The 17128-nt window shown below is 40.8% G+C and overlaps 1 protein-coding gene across 2 annotated transcripts in view; it reads right to left on the bottom strand.

The window, feature by feature from the left end:
- The window catches only part of bbs9 (Bardet-Biedl syndrome 9), a 161595-nt gene that overhangs the window by 128093 nt on the left and 16374 nt on the right, over positions 1-17128 (bottom strand). For both annotated transcript variants that reach the window (XM_023425470.2, XM_087179093.1), the window contains exons 7-13: positions 14700-14784; positions 13660-13843; positions 8209-8338; positions 6521-6702; positions 6247-6323; positions 6105-6158; positions 5890-5992 (exon numbers count right to left, since the gene is read on the bottom strand). In XM_023425470.2, coding sequence (XP_023281238.1) covers positions 5890-5992; positions 6105-6158; positions 6247-6323; positions 6521-6702; positions 8209-8338; positions 13660-13843; positions 14700-14784 — 815 coding nt within the window. The remainder of the gene's footprint in view (positions 1-5889; positions 5993-6104; positions 6159-6246; positions 6324-6520; positions 6703-8208; positions 8339-13659; positions 13844-14699; positions 14785-17128) is intronic.

The raw sequence follows: 17128 nt of genomic DNA, 5'->3' as shown, positions 1-17128 counted from the left end.
TGTAGTAGTGGAAAGTAGTGGAAGTCGTTTGTTATTGTTTTTTACTGGTGATAGTCTGCATGGTTCATATCACTGTAAATACTGTACTTAAATACAGTTTACACCAGGCAGTGTTCCATCTACAGCTCGGCCTCTTCACCTGCAACCCACAAACCGCGGAGAAACTTTCTGGACAAAATCACAAAGTAAACTCTGACCGTGTGACTGGGATCCAGCTCCTCCGAGCCAAGTCCACACATTCATTAAAAACCTACGCAGTCTCCGTTAATTTATTTTTTCCTAATTTTCCAGGGCGGTAACGGATGTGAATCACTTGGTTTGGGGCCAAATGACCATCAGGGTCAGCCACGGTGGTCCTGCAGCTTCAGAGCTGAGCCAGGCCATTCTGGGCCAAAGCAGGCCAGTGAGGGGTCACTTAGGTGGGAGAGATGGAGAGGAGGGAGAGAAAGAAAAAGGAAGACAGAAAGTGTGTGTGTGTGTGTGTGTGTGTGTGTGTGTGTTGTAGCTCTCATGTTTCGCAGCAGAGAGCTGTTGATTGACTGGTGAAAGCAGCGCCAGATTTCTGTGTGCAGGAAGACAAAAGAGTGTGACGTAAACACACACACACACACACACACACACACACACACACACACACCTTTCTATAGTTGTGAGGACACTTCATGACATCATGCATTCCCTCGCCCCCTACCCACTAAATTATAAGGAATGGAAGCAATGTACCGATTTTATGGACAACCTTGAATTTATTTATTTATTTTAAATGTACTTGGTCATTTAGTGTATACTTGCTTATGCTATGTTTGTCTTGTTTTGTGAATATTAAATTTATACTTTAACACCTAACTTCAACCTCTTTCCTGACCCTGAGAGTTGTAAATAACCCCCAACCGTAACCGTAATCCTCAATCTTTACCCCCGTGTCACTGTTGACCACTTTCCTTTGATTGATGATAACTGCAGGGGGAATTTTGTAGCTGTGTACACGTACACCAAGAACAAATTTGCTACAATAAGGAGTGTGGGAAGTGACAACATTATTATTAACAGACCTCTGCTGTCGGTGAACTGCAACTCACAATTGTGGCGATTCAAGAACCATCTCCTCTAACAGTAAAGGATAAGGATTTGAACCTAATTTTCCCACGTTTTGGGCTGTAAATGATTGATACTGACAAAAATCTTTGCAATTGGTCCACTATTGAGCAAGAACAGTATGCCCCGTAACCACTAAATAGCTGCTTCAATGTAAAAAAAACAGGGCATTTGATCCACGTCAAAGTCAGTGCACTTAAATGTTTGTTGCTGCCACTGACACGTTCAGATTGTTATTACAAGTGACTGACAAGATCATGGAGAGGATTCCTGCAGAGACAGAGACAGACTTTTCCGTTAAAGAATCACATCCTTTTTTGTTTAACCCGAAACAGACGTTTTATCGCTCTGTTCAAAGTCACCAGACTCCATTGACTAAAACAGTGATTTTATCTGGAAGAACACAGGAGGAGCTGGTCTACCGCTGACTAGATCTGTTAGTTAGTTAGTATTACTGTGTGACTTTCAGTGGTGAATGACGTTTTCAGCAAATATGTCAAGTAAATATATTTGTCTCCTGAACAAAAAAAAAACAGTAAATATCATCAAGATTAAGACCTATTCCAGCAGAAAAGCATGACTCTTAGTTATGACTTTAGTACCTAAACCTAATTCTAACTTATAACCTTAAACCAAGTCTTAACCTTCAAACAGGCCTTTGAAGTTGTGAGGACCAAAACGTCCTGACAATGATGGTTTCAAACCAAAGTTTGTCCACACGACAGAATTACATGTACACACACACACACACACACACAAGCAGCTACTTTACTTCGAGTGTGTGTGTCTATGTTTAAACAGTATGTTGGTGACATGTACATGTGTTTATGCTTATGTGTCCATGGATATGGATGTGTAAGTATTTATGTAACTCGGGTGTGTGTCTGTGTAACTGTCTGAGTGTCTGCTCGAGGGAGGCTTCTGAATTTGACCCGTTTGACCGCTACCTAAACTCGTGTAAACAAAGCTCCTCTTTAGTGGTGCAAATGTGACGGTGCAGTGAGTCACAGCCTCTGATCTTCCATGTAAACAGTGAATTGTTGAGCGCTACGTCTGCCAAGGAGAAAAGCTCTGCAGAACCAAACCAGCCGGACGAACCCCAAAGCTTTTTTTTTTTTTTTTGGCATCTTCTTCAATGAATTTCCTTTTGATTAAGTTTGAGTTTCTGTCTGTTCTTTCATTGTCTATTCAAACATTAAAACTATCAAGTTTTTCCTCCAGCTTACAGTTCATGTTAATTCATGAGGTGGGAAGTTATCCATAAGAAACGAGTCATTCATGATATCGTGTAATGTATCGTATGTTACTGTACCCGTGTGCTTCATACTGACACCACAAAAGTGTCTAAAAACACACAGTCTTGTAAAAAGTAATAAAAGTTCACTGTTGACTGTGTGATCACCAGTGTTCATTTAACACCACACCAGAAACTAGTGGTATAACAAAAATACCACAACTTCCAGGTAAGGCCACTGACTGTTTTTCCAAAGCAGGGACGTTGTGGTCGCCCTTGGAAACCGGGGAGGTCTGCCCCAATTACAGAAAACAGGTTTCTCATACATGTGATGGTTATTTTCTTACATACAATAATGTTTATTTGCATTAGGTGCATGTAAACACAGTGAGTGCGCTGTGAATGAATCTGCTGCAGCTGCAAGAAATATAGAATACAGACTTCAGACAATCTACATGTTCCATACAGTTGAATGAAAACACGGTGGAAAAGTGTAGATTAAAACAGGAAATAAAAGCATCACGCGTTGAATATATAGACATGGACATATTGAAGCAAAAAAAACCCAGAAATGTGTAGGTCAAAACATGAAACGTAAGTCATATAAAAAATAGGAAGCTGACAAGAATTTACAGGAAACATATTGTGTGCGTTGTGCAAAAAGTGCATCATGTTTGCATTAACAGTTGTGGAGGTCATGTACAGTATATTACAGATAAGAATGCACTGTGGTAAAAGGCATTACACTTCTGCATAGACGCATCGTGAATCATGGGAAAGCAGTGGTCAGTTTGATTCAGGGCTCGGAGTAAATGGATGGTGTTCCACTCGCCTGAGAATGCGGCTCACATCTTGAAATCATAAATTCACAATCCATACTGGTACTTCTCGAAAAAGTTAGCGAGCGCTCGTCTGTGATGGATGACGGTTTCAGCGAACGTATGGTGCAGTTTTGGAGGAAAGAAATGACATTTTTCTGGTGCTTAGCCAGCTTCTGTGACTGTGTAGACAGCTTTGAAAATAACTGCAGACACCGGCCATGTTCTGCTAATATAACCTGAAGCTTTTCGTCTGACATTTGACCACGTACTAAACAGAAATAATTCTGTTAATTACAAGACGATATGATACTATTTTTATTACTAAATTGCAAAATTCCAATTAACAAACTGATGAGGTTTAAATCATGGCGAGAGGAAGATACTTCTACTGATTGTCACTATGGATTAGGCTGATATTTAATAATATTGAACATCGCTATATTTCCTGCCATATGCAATATTTATCATAGTATTGAAAAAAAATGTTATTTCTTTTATTTTATGTTATTCATATTTTTGCAGTCTGACCCTCATTCCACTGCTGTGTTGACTCTACTTTCTACCTCGTCATGTGACAAATAAAACTGCTGTTTAGTGGCGGCATCACTTATACTTGAAACATAAAATACAATAATATAATATATATTACAAAAAAAACCAAAAACAAACCTGAGATATAAAACACAACAATATATTTATATATATATTTTTCAAATGTGATATCACCATATTTGGGCTCGACTGTATTGAGATATTAAATTTTGGATATCACCCAAGCTTACTCTGGATTAGAAATTTTACAAAAAGATGAAACTGCCCCAGTAAAGCCACACTGACACCACTCACGCTTGGAGCAGTTTGTTCATACTTGGCTGCATTTCTTTTTTCCTTTAGGGTGTTGTTAGATTTGGTGCGTGATCCATTCAGAGGAGTCATTATTGTAGGTTTGGTTACACACACACAAGAATCCTTTTTAAACATGGATTGATGATTCATAATTGATGAAACGCACGTCCATGCCAGCACCGTATTCCATCTACATCATACCCATGAAACATGGGATTTATTTAAACAAAGAAGATGATTGTCATTATGTTAACACTCGATGCTTTGCCGATGCAACTAAAACCAATCACGCCTGGAAACATGACCAACAGTACCATCAAGTGAGGCACACTTCCAGTGTGAGAGGATAATATATTTCAATAATTGTCCAAATCTTTATTCACTATCCAGTGTGAACCATTTCGAGCTCACTGAAAAGAACTGCAATGTGAACTCCAGCTTTAGGTTTTTTTTTTGAGTTTGCCGAAGTCTGTAAGTTTGAAAACTTCTTTAATTTAGTTGTTTTGCTGAAGAAGGAAAAAAAGAGGTCATTCAGACCATAGAAAACAACCTGCAGGTGTTCATCAGACACAGCCAGAGTCAGGACTCCCACTCCACATGTAAACCAACAGGCAGTGCAAGGCACCAACACCGCCAGGGTTAGAGGTTTCCCTCCCAATGGGGCCACAGACGGAGCCACAGTGTGTTATCATGGTACTATAAGGAGCATATGATAAAAACCTCCCCTAACTGGTCTGCATTACACACTCTGTAAATTTACGCCTCCACGTCTCCATGCACACAAAAAGGTGGAGAGAGTCAAACGGAGGAAACTGTGGAGTTGTGTAACAGCTCAACGCGAATGGTTAACATTGTGTTACAGGATGGGTGATGTTCTTTTAACGAGCCGACAGCAGATATCAGTGTTTGGGGTTGCGAGGTTGTGTGTGCGTAGAGTCTGGGTGATTCAGATCAAACGCACCGCCGTCTGGTCGAGGTGACCGAATCTCCCCCAACAGCCAGACGACAGAGCACACAGAAGAAAGACTGATAAGAGCTGAACAAATACATCCGCACTCACACCTCTCACTCACTTAGTCAGCCGCTGCCAGTGTGTGTGTGTGTGTGTGTGTGTGTTCAAAATGTGGAGGAGGATGTGATGAACGAGAGAAGAAAAGCTGAAAAAATGAGTGTTGCGTATATGGGTGTGTGTGTCTGTGTGATTGAGAGAGTGAGTGAAAGAGAAAGGCTGGAAAAACAAAAGTGATTGTTGACATGAGATGATGAAAGATCTTACACAACACCAGCTGCATAAAAAAGCTCAGTGCTGCATTACCTTAAAATAAACTTGAGTTAGTTTAGTGATTCATCCTTGAATTCTTTCATTTGTATTTTTCTGTTTTGAACAGGCCATCTTAACTACAGAAACACTGGCTACTGATTTTCTTTGAAACATCCTTTTGCCTTAATGTCTTTCTCTTTCAACAATCGCTTTCTCACTAGACTATCAAATTCCCTTCTTTGCTATGAAACGTTGGGCCTTATTTTCCTTGAATCTTAACACCTTTCATTCATAAAAGTGTAATAATCTAATTTAATTATCTTCATGTTACGCAAAAACCTCAGTAGAGACAGAAATATCTGAGACAGTTTTCTCAAAACCTGAGCAAATACACCAGATATCATCTTGAATAAAGAAAGTATGTTTTGCTAATCTGGGTAAACTGTGGGTGAACTGACCCCTTAGTCAGTCATCCACTAAAATAGCAACTAAATATTGTTAATAATAGTTTCTACTTTCATTCAACTCTTGAGAAATTTGCAAAAGTTGAGCACACACACACACACACACACACACACACACACACACACACACACACACACACACACAAAGAAAATCTGAAATAGACTGACCCATGGGCTCGAGGGCAAACTGGTCCTGAGTGACGGCCAGAGGAGGCTGGACGCCGACTGTCATCTTAGAGGCCTGCATAACACAACTGGCCTTCACCTTCACCTGGAGAGAGACAACGATGATGAGGCGAGACGGGGAGAGGGGGTGCGAGACAAGAAGGACAGAGAGGAAAAATTTGGGTCTTGATGTATGTTATGTCATCAGTACAGCTCACCTGTATGGTCACTGAAGGGACGGGCAGACCACCGGCATCCTGGATCAGAGCTTGCTGTAGCCAGAGACAAAGAGAGTGAGGGATCTACTTTATCTACTGTGTGTGTTCATATGGTAGAAAATGTGTGTGATTGTGTGTTTACCGATGGGCTGTCCATGCTGGAGGACACAGCAGCTGTAACAATCAGGTCCTCCTCAGCGTCAGTCTTAGGGAGGATGTCTGAAACAACAACAAGGGAGTTTTATCCCAAATTACTGAAATATTTTACAAATACAGGTGATTAGATACTTTTAAACAAACATCTTAAGATGGTTTGTAACTTCTTAAGTAACTTTAAGAGTTGAATGAAGTAAACATATGACTTTAACTGCGACTCCATTGCTCTCAGTTGTTAGGGTATCCGTTTGGGCTCCCACCTTGAGTCCTGGTGACCTCTCTGATGAATTTCTGCAGCTTCTTCATCTCAGCGTCCACCTGCTCATAGTCGGCCTCCCTGGCGTCCACCTTGGGCGTGGTGAAGAAGGAGGGGTCTGTGCCCATGTATGAGCACAGGAGGTGACCGTCCGAACTCAGACTGACCACCACTCCCTTCAGCTCCCTGGAGAGGAGAGGAGAGGAGAGGAGTTCATCATCAGTATTTGTTGCTTTACAGTTTAAAACTTTGAGGGAAACAAAATACAAAGTTCAGTGTCAGTTTGTGATTTGGACACGAGATGGAAAGAGGGAGAAGACGGGAAAACGCTGAGTGATGCAATAAGGTATGTGTGTGTGTGTGTGTGTGTGTGTGTGTATTAACTGGTTGCAGATGTGTTGTAGTTCTAGTCCAGTGAGGAGGAGGCGGCAACACACACACACACACACACGCACACATACAGGTTCAGGTCTAGAGCAGCAGCCGACTCCACACCACCTGCACAGGAGGGCGTCTGAGGGGGCATAAAACTTTCACTTTAACTGCAGCGGAAACACACACAGACGCAAACGCACACACAGAAAAACAGTTGACCATAAATAGACAAGAGGAAACACGGCAGCTGCTGTTAGGGATGTGAGCTGTGGTTATATACTACATAACACTAAAGACTACAGTATATAACACCTATTATAGCGATTTATGTGGGGAATTTAAAGTAAATATAAATGCAGGTCGATCGGAAAGTCGAATCCAAAACCTGTTGTTTCCATTCCTTCCCTATGGCTCAACTTCATTTCTGATGAGGTGTAATACTCCCTAGGCCTTTTCACATCTATTGGGAACATTCATTAATGCATTTCAGGTTCTGATTTTCCACAGGTCTGTTTCAGACTGGGTCCAAATTTGGAGTTGTGAAGACCTCTATCTGCTGAAGACAGATTAAAAGCCCCAAAACAGTCTGACTCATTTAATCCAGGCTTTGTAGAATCCAGTAATAAAATTCAATATCGTCTCAAAAATATCAAAGCAAAGACTCCCAGAGCACTGCTGTAAATTACTGATAGCCACAGTAAGCTGTAGCAAGTATCTGTGTGTATTTGTTTTGTGTGTAGTGGTGTGTGAGTGTGTGTGTTCCTCTCCCACACTCTGTGCAGTGTCCTGCCAACACACTGAACAACATGATGACTATCAAGTGCTTTAAAATAACAAAGCCTCAAACTAAACCAAACAGCTATCCAGACACACACTATCTCCTGCATCTAAAACACACACACACACATAGACACAGAGAAACCACATCATTTTTCAGCCATGTTTGTGTTTTGCATTGTAATTGTATCAAATTGCGGTTTGATTGGAGTTGTTTGGAAAAAGCCGATTTATTGGCTACAGCTGGCCCCTCCCCGCTCTGCTCCGATTGGCCAGCTGGAAGACATTGTCGGGTAATTTCCCGTGAAAAGTAGCACACTGGATTTCCCAAGCTGATAAAGACAACGGCGTACCTGCTCTGTGTGAGTGCGTGTTTGTACATCTGACACACAGCAGCATTGTCTACTAGGTTTGTATCTTGTCCTTTTTTCAAGTAGCAGTGATGAGTCCTCTACTGTTTCTACTGTCGGAGACCCCTCAGCGTTTCCTCTGATACGTGTCTGTAATCTGTGTTTTTTTTTGGTCGAGGGTTGTACGTACTGGAAGTTGGAGATGCGAACGGCCACAGGCACAAAGGGGAGCTGGGCCGCCCATTTCAGAGTCACATCCTGGTAGACCTGCAGCATGTTGGTGTGGATACCTACCAACAGGTTGGTGGTGCCATCCGTCACTGGAGGGGAACAAAAATAAAATGAATTGTTAGACTGTAGAAGAACGGTGCTCTTTTTAAACTAATTTCAAATGTACAAAAACGGCTCCAGGACAAAGGTCATGCTCTCGTTATTAAAACCAAAGAATGATTGAGGAAGAGACTTAGTAAAATATGTGATAGAAAACTGTGGAGTGAAGAGTGAAGCAGACTGTTTTTTTTATCTCCTTCCTGGTTGATTAATGTCTGGATTCAACCTTAGTAGATTTGGAACAAATATATCACAATCACACCTTATATTCTTGTACTAGCGCATTTGAACTTTCATGGCTTTCTCATAGAATTTATCAAACTCAGGACTGGACAAGTCTTCTCAGGAGATCTTGACCTCAGCGAGACTTTGTGAATGAATAAATCTTCCCCACTGTAAACACTGAGCTTGACGTAGACTACCATAGTGTTGGTGTGCCATTCAGTGCTTCATACAGTGAGAAACATCCTTTCCTTTCACTTACATTTGGCAGGTAAGTGTATAAATATGCACGTGGATTTGAATATGTCATCTGCACTTATTGGTTTATGTTATCAGTCCCAGGTAGAAGGTTTAAACAAGCCGTGTAGTATATATTGTATACCACTGCTATGCCACATCTCGTTTCATCTTCACTCATAAAATAAGATTTCTTTGTGAGTTCAAACCCCCCGAATAAGGTTTAAAATCTGCTACATACTTGTTAGCAGGACTTATGTCATATAAACCTTACTGTGCTGTGATTAAACTTACAGCAGCACAAATTCAAAGGGTCTGTCTATGATTTTTAGAAAACTGTGCATATTCACAAATCCAACGACCATGCAGCACAGAAGTAACAGATTCCTGAGGTGGGTGGTACTGCTCTTTAGAAATGAGTGAAACTTTTGCTCTCCCGTAAAGAAAAATTATCTCTTTACATCTCACATCTGGTTTGAATACAGACTTTTGTCATCTCGATCTTTCATTTTAAGACACGCTCAGTTTTCGTAGGTGTATAACTGAAGTCACATATACACTTTCTCCTGTGACTCATGGCCTGAAACATTAAATATAAATACTACTTATGTTTTGCTACTTATGTTTCACACACAGTCGCACGTGTCCAGTTGATCCCACCAATGGTGCGGTTACCACCTAGCGAGATCTGAGGTGACGGCCACACGCAAAACAAACATGCCTCGCTCACGCTCACACACGCTCACACACACACACACACACTCACACAGTGGAATACACAAGTTATAATATAGTAACAGCGGACAGCAGGGTGGTACAGCGCAGGGGTCAAAATGACAGAGTGTGTGTCGGTGCCACATCAAAGCAAACACACACCTTCTATCTCAGCATCAGCATTATAATTACAACCTAATTATAAAGGCCAAATCTAGCATCTCCAAAACGTTAGCTCCTTTTTTTTTTTTTAAAAACATTCTTTCCTCTGTCCTTCCTCTTCTTATGTCGACATATCCTTCTTTCCTTTCTCCTCTTTAGACCTCCTCTGGTCCTTTCAGATTCCTCACCTTCCTGCTCGACTTCTCCTTTTTTTATGCTCCTGTCTGTTCTCACCTCCTTTCTCTAACGCTCTCTTTTATCCTGTCTATTTTTCTACCACACCCCCTAGGTTACATACTACTAAAACCCCAACGTCCCCACTTTGATTGCAGCCAGGGACAGTTGTCATCCCCCCCCCCCCCCCCCCCCCCCCCCAACTCTCTCTCTCTCTCCACGTGTTCCCCGTGTGCCTCCCAACTGCCGCCCAAAAAATAAATAATCTCATAAAATGATTGAGTAGAGCAAGATCTGTCATCTCACTCCTTTGGAAATGTTTACTCACTCTTGAGTGATTCCGCCTACTACATGTTGTCTTTGCGGTTACGATTTGACATTACAAAAGATAACAATTATAAACTGTTATGTAGAGACGAGTGACAAATCAGGGGAAAAACAGACAAGTCTCTGGAAGGATCACAAATGAAAAGGAAGGTGAGTGTTGTGTAACACGTCACTGCACATCACTCAAACCGGCTATAATCTGAATGAATCCATCACTCGTTTGTCATGTTTCTAGACGTTTGGATCATATAATTTTATTTCTAAAGGAAGTGATTTTCGCATCTTATTGTGGCTTGAAGGACGGAGCTGAACTTTTTCTAGTGGAGTGTTTGGGACGAGCAGTCGAGCCAATGAAGTTATTTGAGAGAGAGAGAGAGAGAGAGAGAGAGAGAGGAATGGACATACAGAGGGAGGCAGACAGGGAGCCTGAGGGCAGTGATCCAGCAGAGGCAGCTGTGAGGCTGAAGGCCAGGAGGAAAGCGTTAGGAAACACTCAAGAGATCACTGCCGTCCCTCCTCTCCTGCACCGCTCTCGCAACTACAACGGTCCTATGGAGATCCACGAAATGCTTCTTTGGCTTCGCGCCTTAAAAAAAAGAAACCCTCACTGAACGGTGGGTGGCAGCTGTGACAGTCACTTAAGTCACCAAAAGTTGGCCTTGTCACCGTAAACTGAAGTACGGACAGGGAAGATTGCAGCGGCAGCAGCAGCCGGGTCCCAGGAGTCTGTCTGACTTCCAACCATGTGGGATGTTTTATGCGGTTTTGATTGTTGACAGGAATCATGTCCCAATAAAAGCTTCTTTTGTTGCGCTGGCACATCATGTATTGAATTTATAGCCAATTTCCAAGAGTAATTTAAATAATCTAAATAATGTCTGGAACAGATAGTGGCGGGCACTTTGAAAGCCGAGATATTTTAATTCTAAAATTGAAAACAGATATCGGTAGAAAGCTCTTGGCCATTTTTACGACCCCTCCATCAATCCTCCCTCTCTGGATCCCTCCCCCAGTCTATTTTTTGCTTCCCTCACATCCTTTTCAATTTTCTCTTTCCGTCCGTCAGCTCTCTAGTGTATTTTAGATCAAGTGTAATACTCTCAACAAAAATGGTTCTATGGTACATTGATGCATAAACTGAAACAGACAGAAAATTTCTTGTTGCTCATAAAAAAAAAGGTTGTTTATCGCTCTATGCTCGAAAGGGTTATACACACAGTTTTTACTCTGCTGTATTTAAGCACTATTCTGGAGGGTCCAACCATATCTGGATAATAAGTGTTGCTTCTGATGATAACAATCAGGCTGGAGTCAATAACCATGACATAAATGTTATACAATTTTACTACTTTAATTTCTAACAAAAAATAAGGTTTTTGTTTCTGGCTGTCAGGGTAAATTACATGAACAGAAACAAAGAATGTTTTAGGGGAAAAAGCTGCTGTATTGCAGCTCCATGTTCTCTTTTTCTAATCCCAAACATGTGTTAATAAAGATACCATAAAACTTTCCAAGTCGAGATGAGAAGATTTTCAGGATCCAGACAGGTCTCAAGTTAACAAATGAGAGATTCTCTGAGTCATTTTAGTTCTGTTTGAAACCGCAACATCAACCAGAGCAGCTAAAATAAGTCTGATATAATCATGCAAATTACAAAACATCAGCAGGTGGCTCTTTCCTGCTCTGTGTAGGGCTAAAATGAATAAACTTGCAAGTGTGCATGCACGTTTTTGTGTTTGCCTTCATGTCTCCTGTTCTAAATGGCCATAATCAAGCTGCAATTTGATACGAATGTAGTGCTAATCACTAATTAGTGAATAATGAGACTGAATGTGGGAGTGGAGAAAATTCATCCATACTGTCTGTCAGGTACAAAGCTGGGTTTTTAACCTTTCAGTGAAGGTGACACTGACTTCCACATTCAGAAGACCAGTATGTTACACTTCCCGCCTCGTTCCTCTTCAACTCTAACAGCGGGAGAGGCGTGGAAGGTGGAGATCATTTCAAGATCTGTAGCCAGAGTGGGATTAGTGCAACACACACAGAAACCTCTTGCATGATCAAGTCTGGAACCCATTACATTCTGCAACACAGCACACACGCACAAACGCACACCTGTGGGGTTTTGTATTATATCCTGCATATTCATTATTACCTAATTCACCGATACGATCTTGTAACTGTTTTGTGTTAGCATTAAAATGACCTCAAACCAACACTTTTGGTCAAACTACCTAGTTAAAAATCTAAAAAAAATAACTGCAGAAACTACTGTAGAAGCTTTTTATTTCCTACATTGCTTTGTCGTTGCTTCAGTTTGAACTTTGATGCATCTAATCCACAGATGTACATCTGCAAAATGTTACTTTTCATGAGATGTTTTTTAGATAATAAAAAGGCTTTTAGATTTTTTGGGGGGATTTTTTAGTCTTTACCATAAAGGATCATTTAATCCATCAGTTTCTTTGAAAATCTAAAAATCACCAAGTATGGAGATACACAATATTATATGTACTGCATCTGCACATATATCGTATACGTTTATATGTCTGCCTTTATTATGTTATGCATTCATCTTGCACCATGTGTTTATGTACTACAGATTGTTCAGTAGTCTGTTCACTTGTGTTTTAATGTGTGTAGCAGGGCTACTCCAGTTATTCCATCATGTTCTGCCAAAGGCAGCTTCCTGTTGAGCCAGTCATGTGGCATTGGGCCACGGCACAGAGCGCTTTGTTTTTGTGTATTTTGTTCGCTTACTTTCAGACGTTTGGTTGTGGCAGGTGCACTGATGCATGGTGAGTTTTGTGTTGCTGCCCTGCACTTTAGTCCAGGATGAACAAATCAGAGCTTTACCAGTGCTGCAATGGCTAAATCTGACACTGACTCCTGCACACGCTGTGCTCAGTTCTCTGAAGGACAACATCACACGTCCACATCCTTCAAAAACAACAACAACTTTTATTGTTTTCAGTTCTATCACTGCCAATTACTGATTAACTGCCAAACGCTGAGGGCTAAGACGTGCGAGCGCTCTACCTGAGGATGATTTAACATGCCCTGTGACCTTTGAACTCCTGCTCTCTGTGAATAGTGATGCCATCACCTGACCTATGTGTTTCTATAGGAATGAACCGCCTCCAATCTGACCACTGCCTTTAAGATCTAATCTAATTTGTACTCACAAGCATTCAATAAGCAAGAAAACACGTTGTTTCTGCTTCCCATTGTCCCTTCACATTTCCTGTAGGTTATTTTTACACAGCTGATCCAGTTAAGTGCACACACTTTGATGTTAGCCCTTTCTAGATATATCTGTTTCCCCTAATCCTCCAATCAGTATTAAGTCTTTAACTGGATCAGCTGGGCAGAAGTAGAGCTCAAAAGAAAATCTTGTAGGATTAATAGGAACATAAGGACTGTAAAGGTGAAATATCTCTTTATAGTTAGCCATTCGTCCAGCATCCTGGTTTACCTGAGGTGTAGGGGAGGAAGCAGCTGGGGTTATACTCCAGCTTCTTCATGAACCGGATCTGACCGTTGTCACGGAGACAGTAGAGGTTCCTCTCACCCAGGACGAAGACGGAGGCGGAGGAGTGGGAGAAGGAGGGCACAGAGAGGTCCAGGGCCTGTTCTCCCAGGACAAACGTCCAGTCAGGCTGAAGGAGAACACACACACACACACACACACACACACACACACACACACACACACACACACATCCTTTTTACACCACACTACCCTCATTTCTTTAGTTTCAAAAGAATAAGCATGACGCACTCTATGACACATGCACTGTCTGTACACCCTTCTTAAAATGTTTATGCAGTCTCCGAAATCCATCTCTTTTCTGAGGTGTTCACATTTTATGAGGTCAGAAATCTGGACAAATGCATTTTAAGCTCTTTGAATATGGTCATGTAGTCTGTGTATATTGGCATCTGTGGCTCCTGTGTTTTTGTGCTGCTGTGAGAAAACTCAGATATTTGTGTACTCTGAGGTTTTATACAGGACAATGATCCAAACACAGCTCGTGTCCAACTGTCCAACAATATCTGTGGGAACAAATTGTTATGACATTTTGACTAAATGAAATTTAACACATTTTCCAGCATTAAAAACTCCTACAAAGATCACTAAGATTTATGTTTATGGGTAAATGACATATACTGATCATGCTCCTTTACATTCTTGATTCTACTGCCATTCTTTTGTACATCACTATCTTTTTAATCTTTGGCACCAGTGGAATTTGAATATTTTGTTCAACTAAGTACTTATACTGCATATACACAAATGACAATTTATTTGAATTCAAATTGTCCATCATTAACTGTACCCACATACAACCAATAATTTGAACAAATTTCTGTATTGTTGACTGGAGAAAAACAAAGTTCCAAGGATTTCTGGCTGAATCTCCTTTTTTGACAGAAAACGAAAACACAATCTCATTGTACACACACTGTCAGTTTTAAGTGCATCTCTGGTAGGTGCTGTGTTTTGGGACTCACCGTCAGCCTCTTGCCTCCAGTCTTGAGCGGCAGGTCCGGATCCTGTCGACTCTCTGCTTCTGTAGCCACGGACAGAGTCTCATACCTGAGAGTAAGAGAGACACAAACACCTGCTTACACAAACTTAACCATGTCTGTGGATCACATTCACATTCCTGTTGAAGTAGTGTCCGTGTGCCCCCTGTTTAATACGCCGTATGCTGTTTTGTGGGCTGTTATTGCACACACATGCCAAGTTATTTCAGATGTATAATTGTACCAGATCTACACACATTCATAAATTCATAGATTTGACTTTTGTCAACTTTATAACTTTGTTTCCTGTACGTTTAAAACTTTGTTCAGTTTCTACGTTGGCTGATCTTTCAGACAGAAACTTACTTCAGTTTTTAATCCATAGGTCTGTGTTGGCTGCTGGCAGAGCTGGAAGTAAAATGCCTTGCTCATGGACACTTTGCACTGCGAGCATTTCTCATTTAAGTATTCCCATCAGATATTCCCCAGCCAGTCTAAAAACTCAAATTATCGACTCTCTGGTTACAGATTTTGCTTCTTTAACCACCAGCCCAAAACCACAACACTGGTAATTTTCCTGAGAGTAATTCCGTCTGTAAGGCCAAGGCAGAAATCCTAGGACACATCATTTATTCACATTTAAATCCAGTCGAACACTGTGGAACATGTTCATTATTAACTACATCCACAGGTAGCGTCTTATATTCTCCTTCTCCTTTACAGCTTCTGTCAGGTCAGTCAACACGCTGCTGACCCGCTGTTCCCCGGAACTGTGGTCTATCAGTTTTAATCAGCGAGCTGTTGGCAACTGGCTGAGGATAAAGTAGTCAGACTGATCTGTGGTCAGTTGATTTTGGCATCTTCAGCGTCAGGAGTTTTCCAGTAAGAAGCTGGCAGTCAAAGCAGCTTGGCGGGAATCTATCCTTCTCCTCTCTAACACCTGGATGAACGGACAGCTCCAAACCCGTGTGCGACTCAGAACCGCAGACCAAACACTAAATAACTGCTGATTTATCCACTCACAGTTTTCTCACTCAGTAACGTACATTTGAACCACAAACCTCCTGTTAATCAAAGCTGTCAGGTCTCAAATCTACCTTAAGTCATAAGGCCCATAATCCAATATGGCTGCCACGTTATGGGATAGTGATTCATACTCTACATACATCTTTACACCAAGAAGACACTGATCTCTCAAAACTTATACGACATGAGAAAACTAATCAGACAAACTGACACCATAAAGCATCAAGTGTTTACTGCCATCATTCCACAAAGGATTATAGAAACGTTTATGTAAATTTTATTAAAAAATGTTAGCTAACACGCTAAATTAATCACTCAAACTTTATCTGTATAGCACTTTTCATACAGGTTAGTGCAGTTCAAAGCATGCTGATGTTACTCCTAGTTTTGTCATGGCTCCAGTGTGAACTACATATTTACTCAAAACCTGTTTAGAATTAGTACGTGTTACAGACACATTTTTAGTTTATATTATAAGCTGTGGAACATCGCATTACTAATCATACTTTATACAAAAGCAAAAAAAAGTGCTGTCATTTCCGATGCAGCTCTGTGTGAGTACTTTAAACGTATTCTATTTCATTTTGAATCTACTTTTTACACAGAGGAGGAAATTGTCACATCATTGCCCATCCAATTACCTGAACAACATTTTTATATACAGTTTTATACCTACCTGGATAAAATGGGTTACCATATGCAACCATAAAAGTGAGGCTAATTCCTCATAACACTGTATATGAAACAGCAAATGAAGTGTTCTAAACTTTGGTTTTTGAACTCATCCGTACAGTAGCAGTACCTACTGAGCTTCTATGAGAAACGGCGAAGCTGACTAACGAGCTGCTTTATGGATGACTGCCAGTATAGAAACCTTTTCATCACGCCGTGACCATTTCCTGGGAAAGAAAATGGACTAAAAAATATATTAAACATGTCAGGGGTTTTAAGCTATTAAAGCAGTACTCAACGGATCGACAGGCCAACTCCTGGAAGGGTGAATGGATTAAATTCAGCCTAATAATACTAAAATAACACTATAAAATAACTGTATTCTTTCACTCTGTTTTGATATTTCAATTCCACCCTTCACTTAGATGTTTTACTAATGATGGGATATGAGGCAGCGCGAATGAATTAAAACTGTACATGCATCTATGTGTGTGTTGAACTCAAACGTTCAGAGCTTGAGTTGGATGTTGATTTAAGTGTTATGAAAGAGGGTAAAAAAAATTTTTTTTTTTTTTTTAAAATCACACAAAGACCTGTGTGTACAAGAGAAAAATTACAAAACCACAGCAATCTGATTATTCACCTGCATGCCTACAACACACACATACACACACGCACACAATTGACTGTGACATACACTTGGGAATGTTTTTCTT

Source organism: Seriola lalandi, unplaced genomic scaffold (assembly GCF_002814215.2).
Source record: "Seriola lalandi dorsalis isolate HSWRI2012SDOR001 ecotype SW California unplaced genomic scaffold, Sedor1 jcf7180002054782, whole genome shotgun sequence".
Lineage (NCBI taxonomy): Eukaryota > Metazoa > Chordata > Actinopteri > Carangiformes > Carangidae > Seriola > Seriola lalandi.
This window is presented reverse-complemented; position numbering and strand designations above follow the sequence as displayed.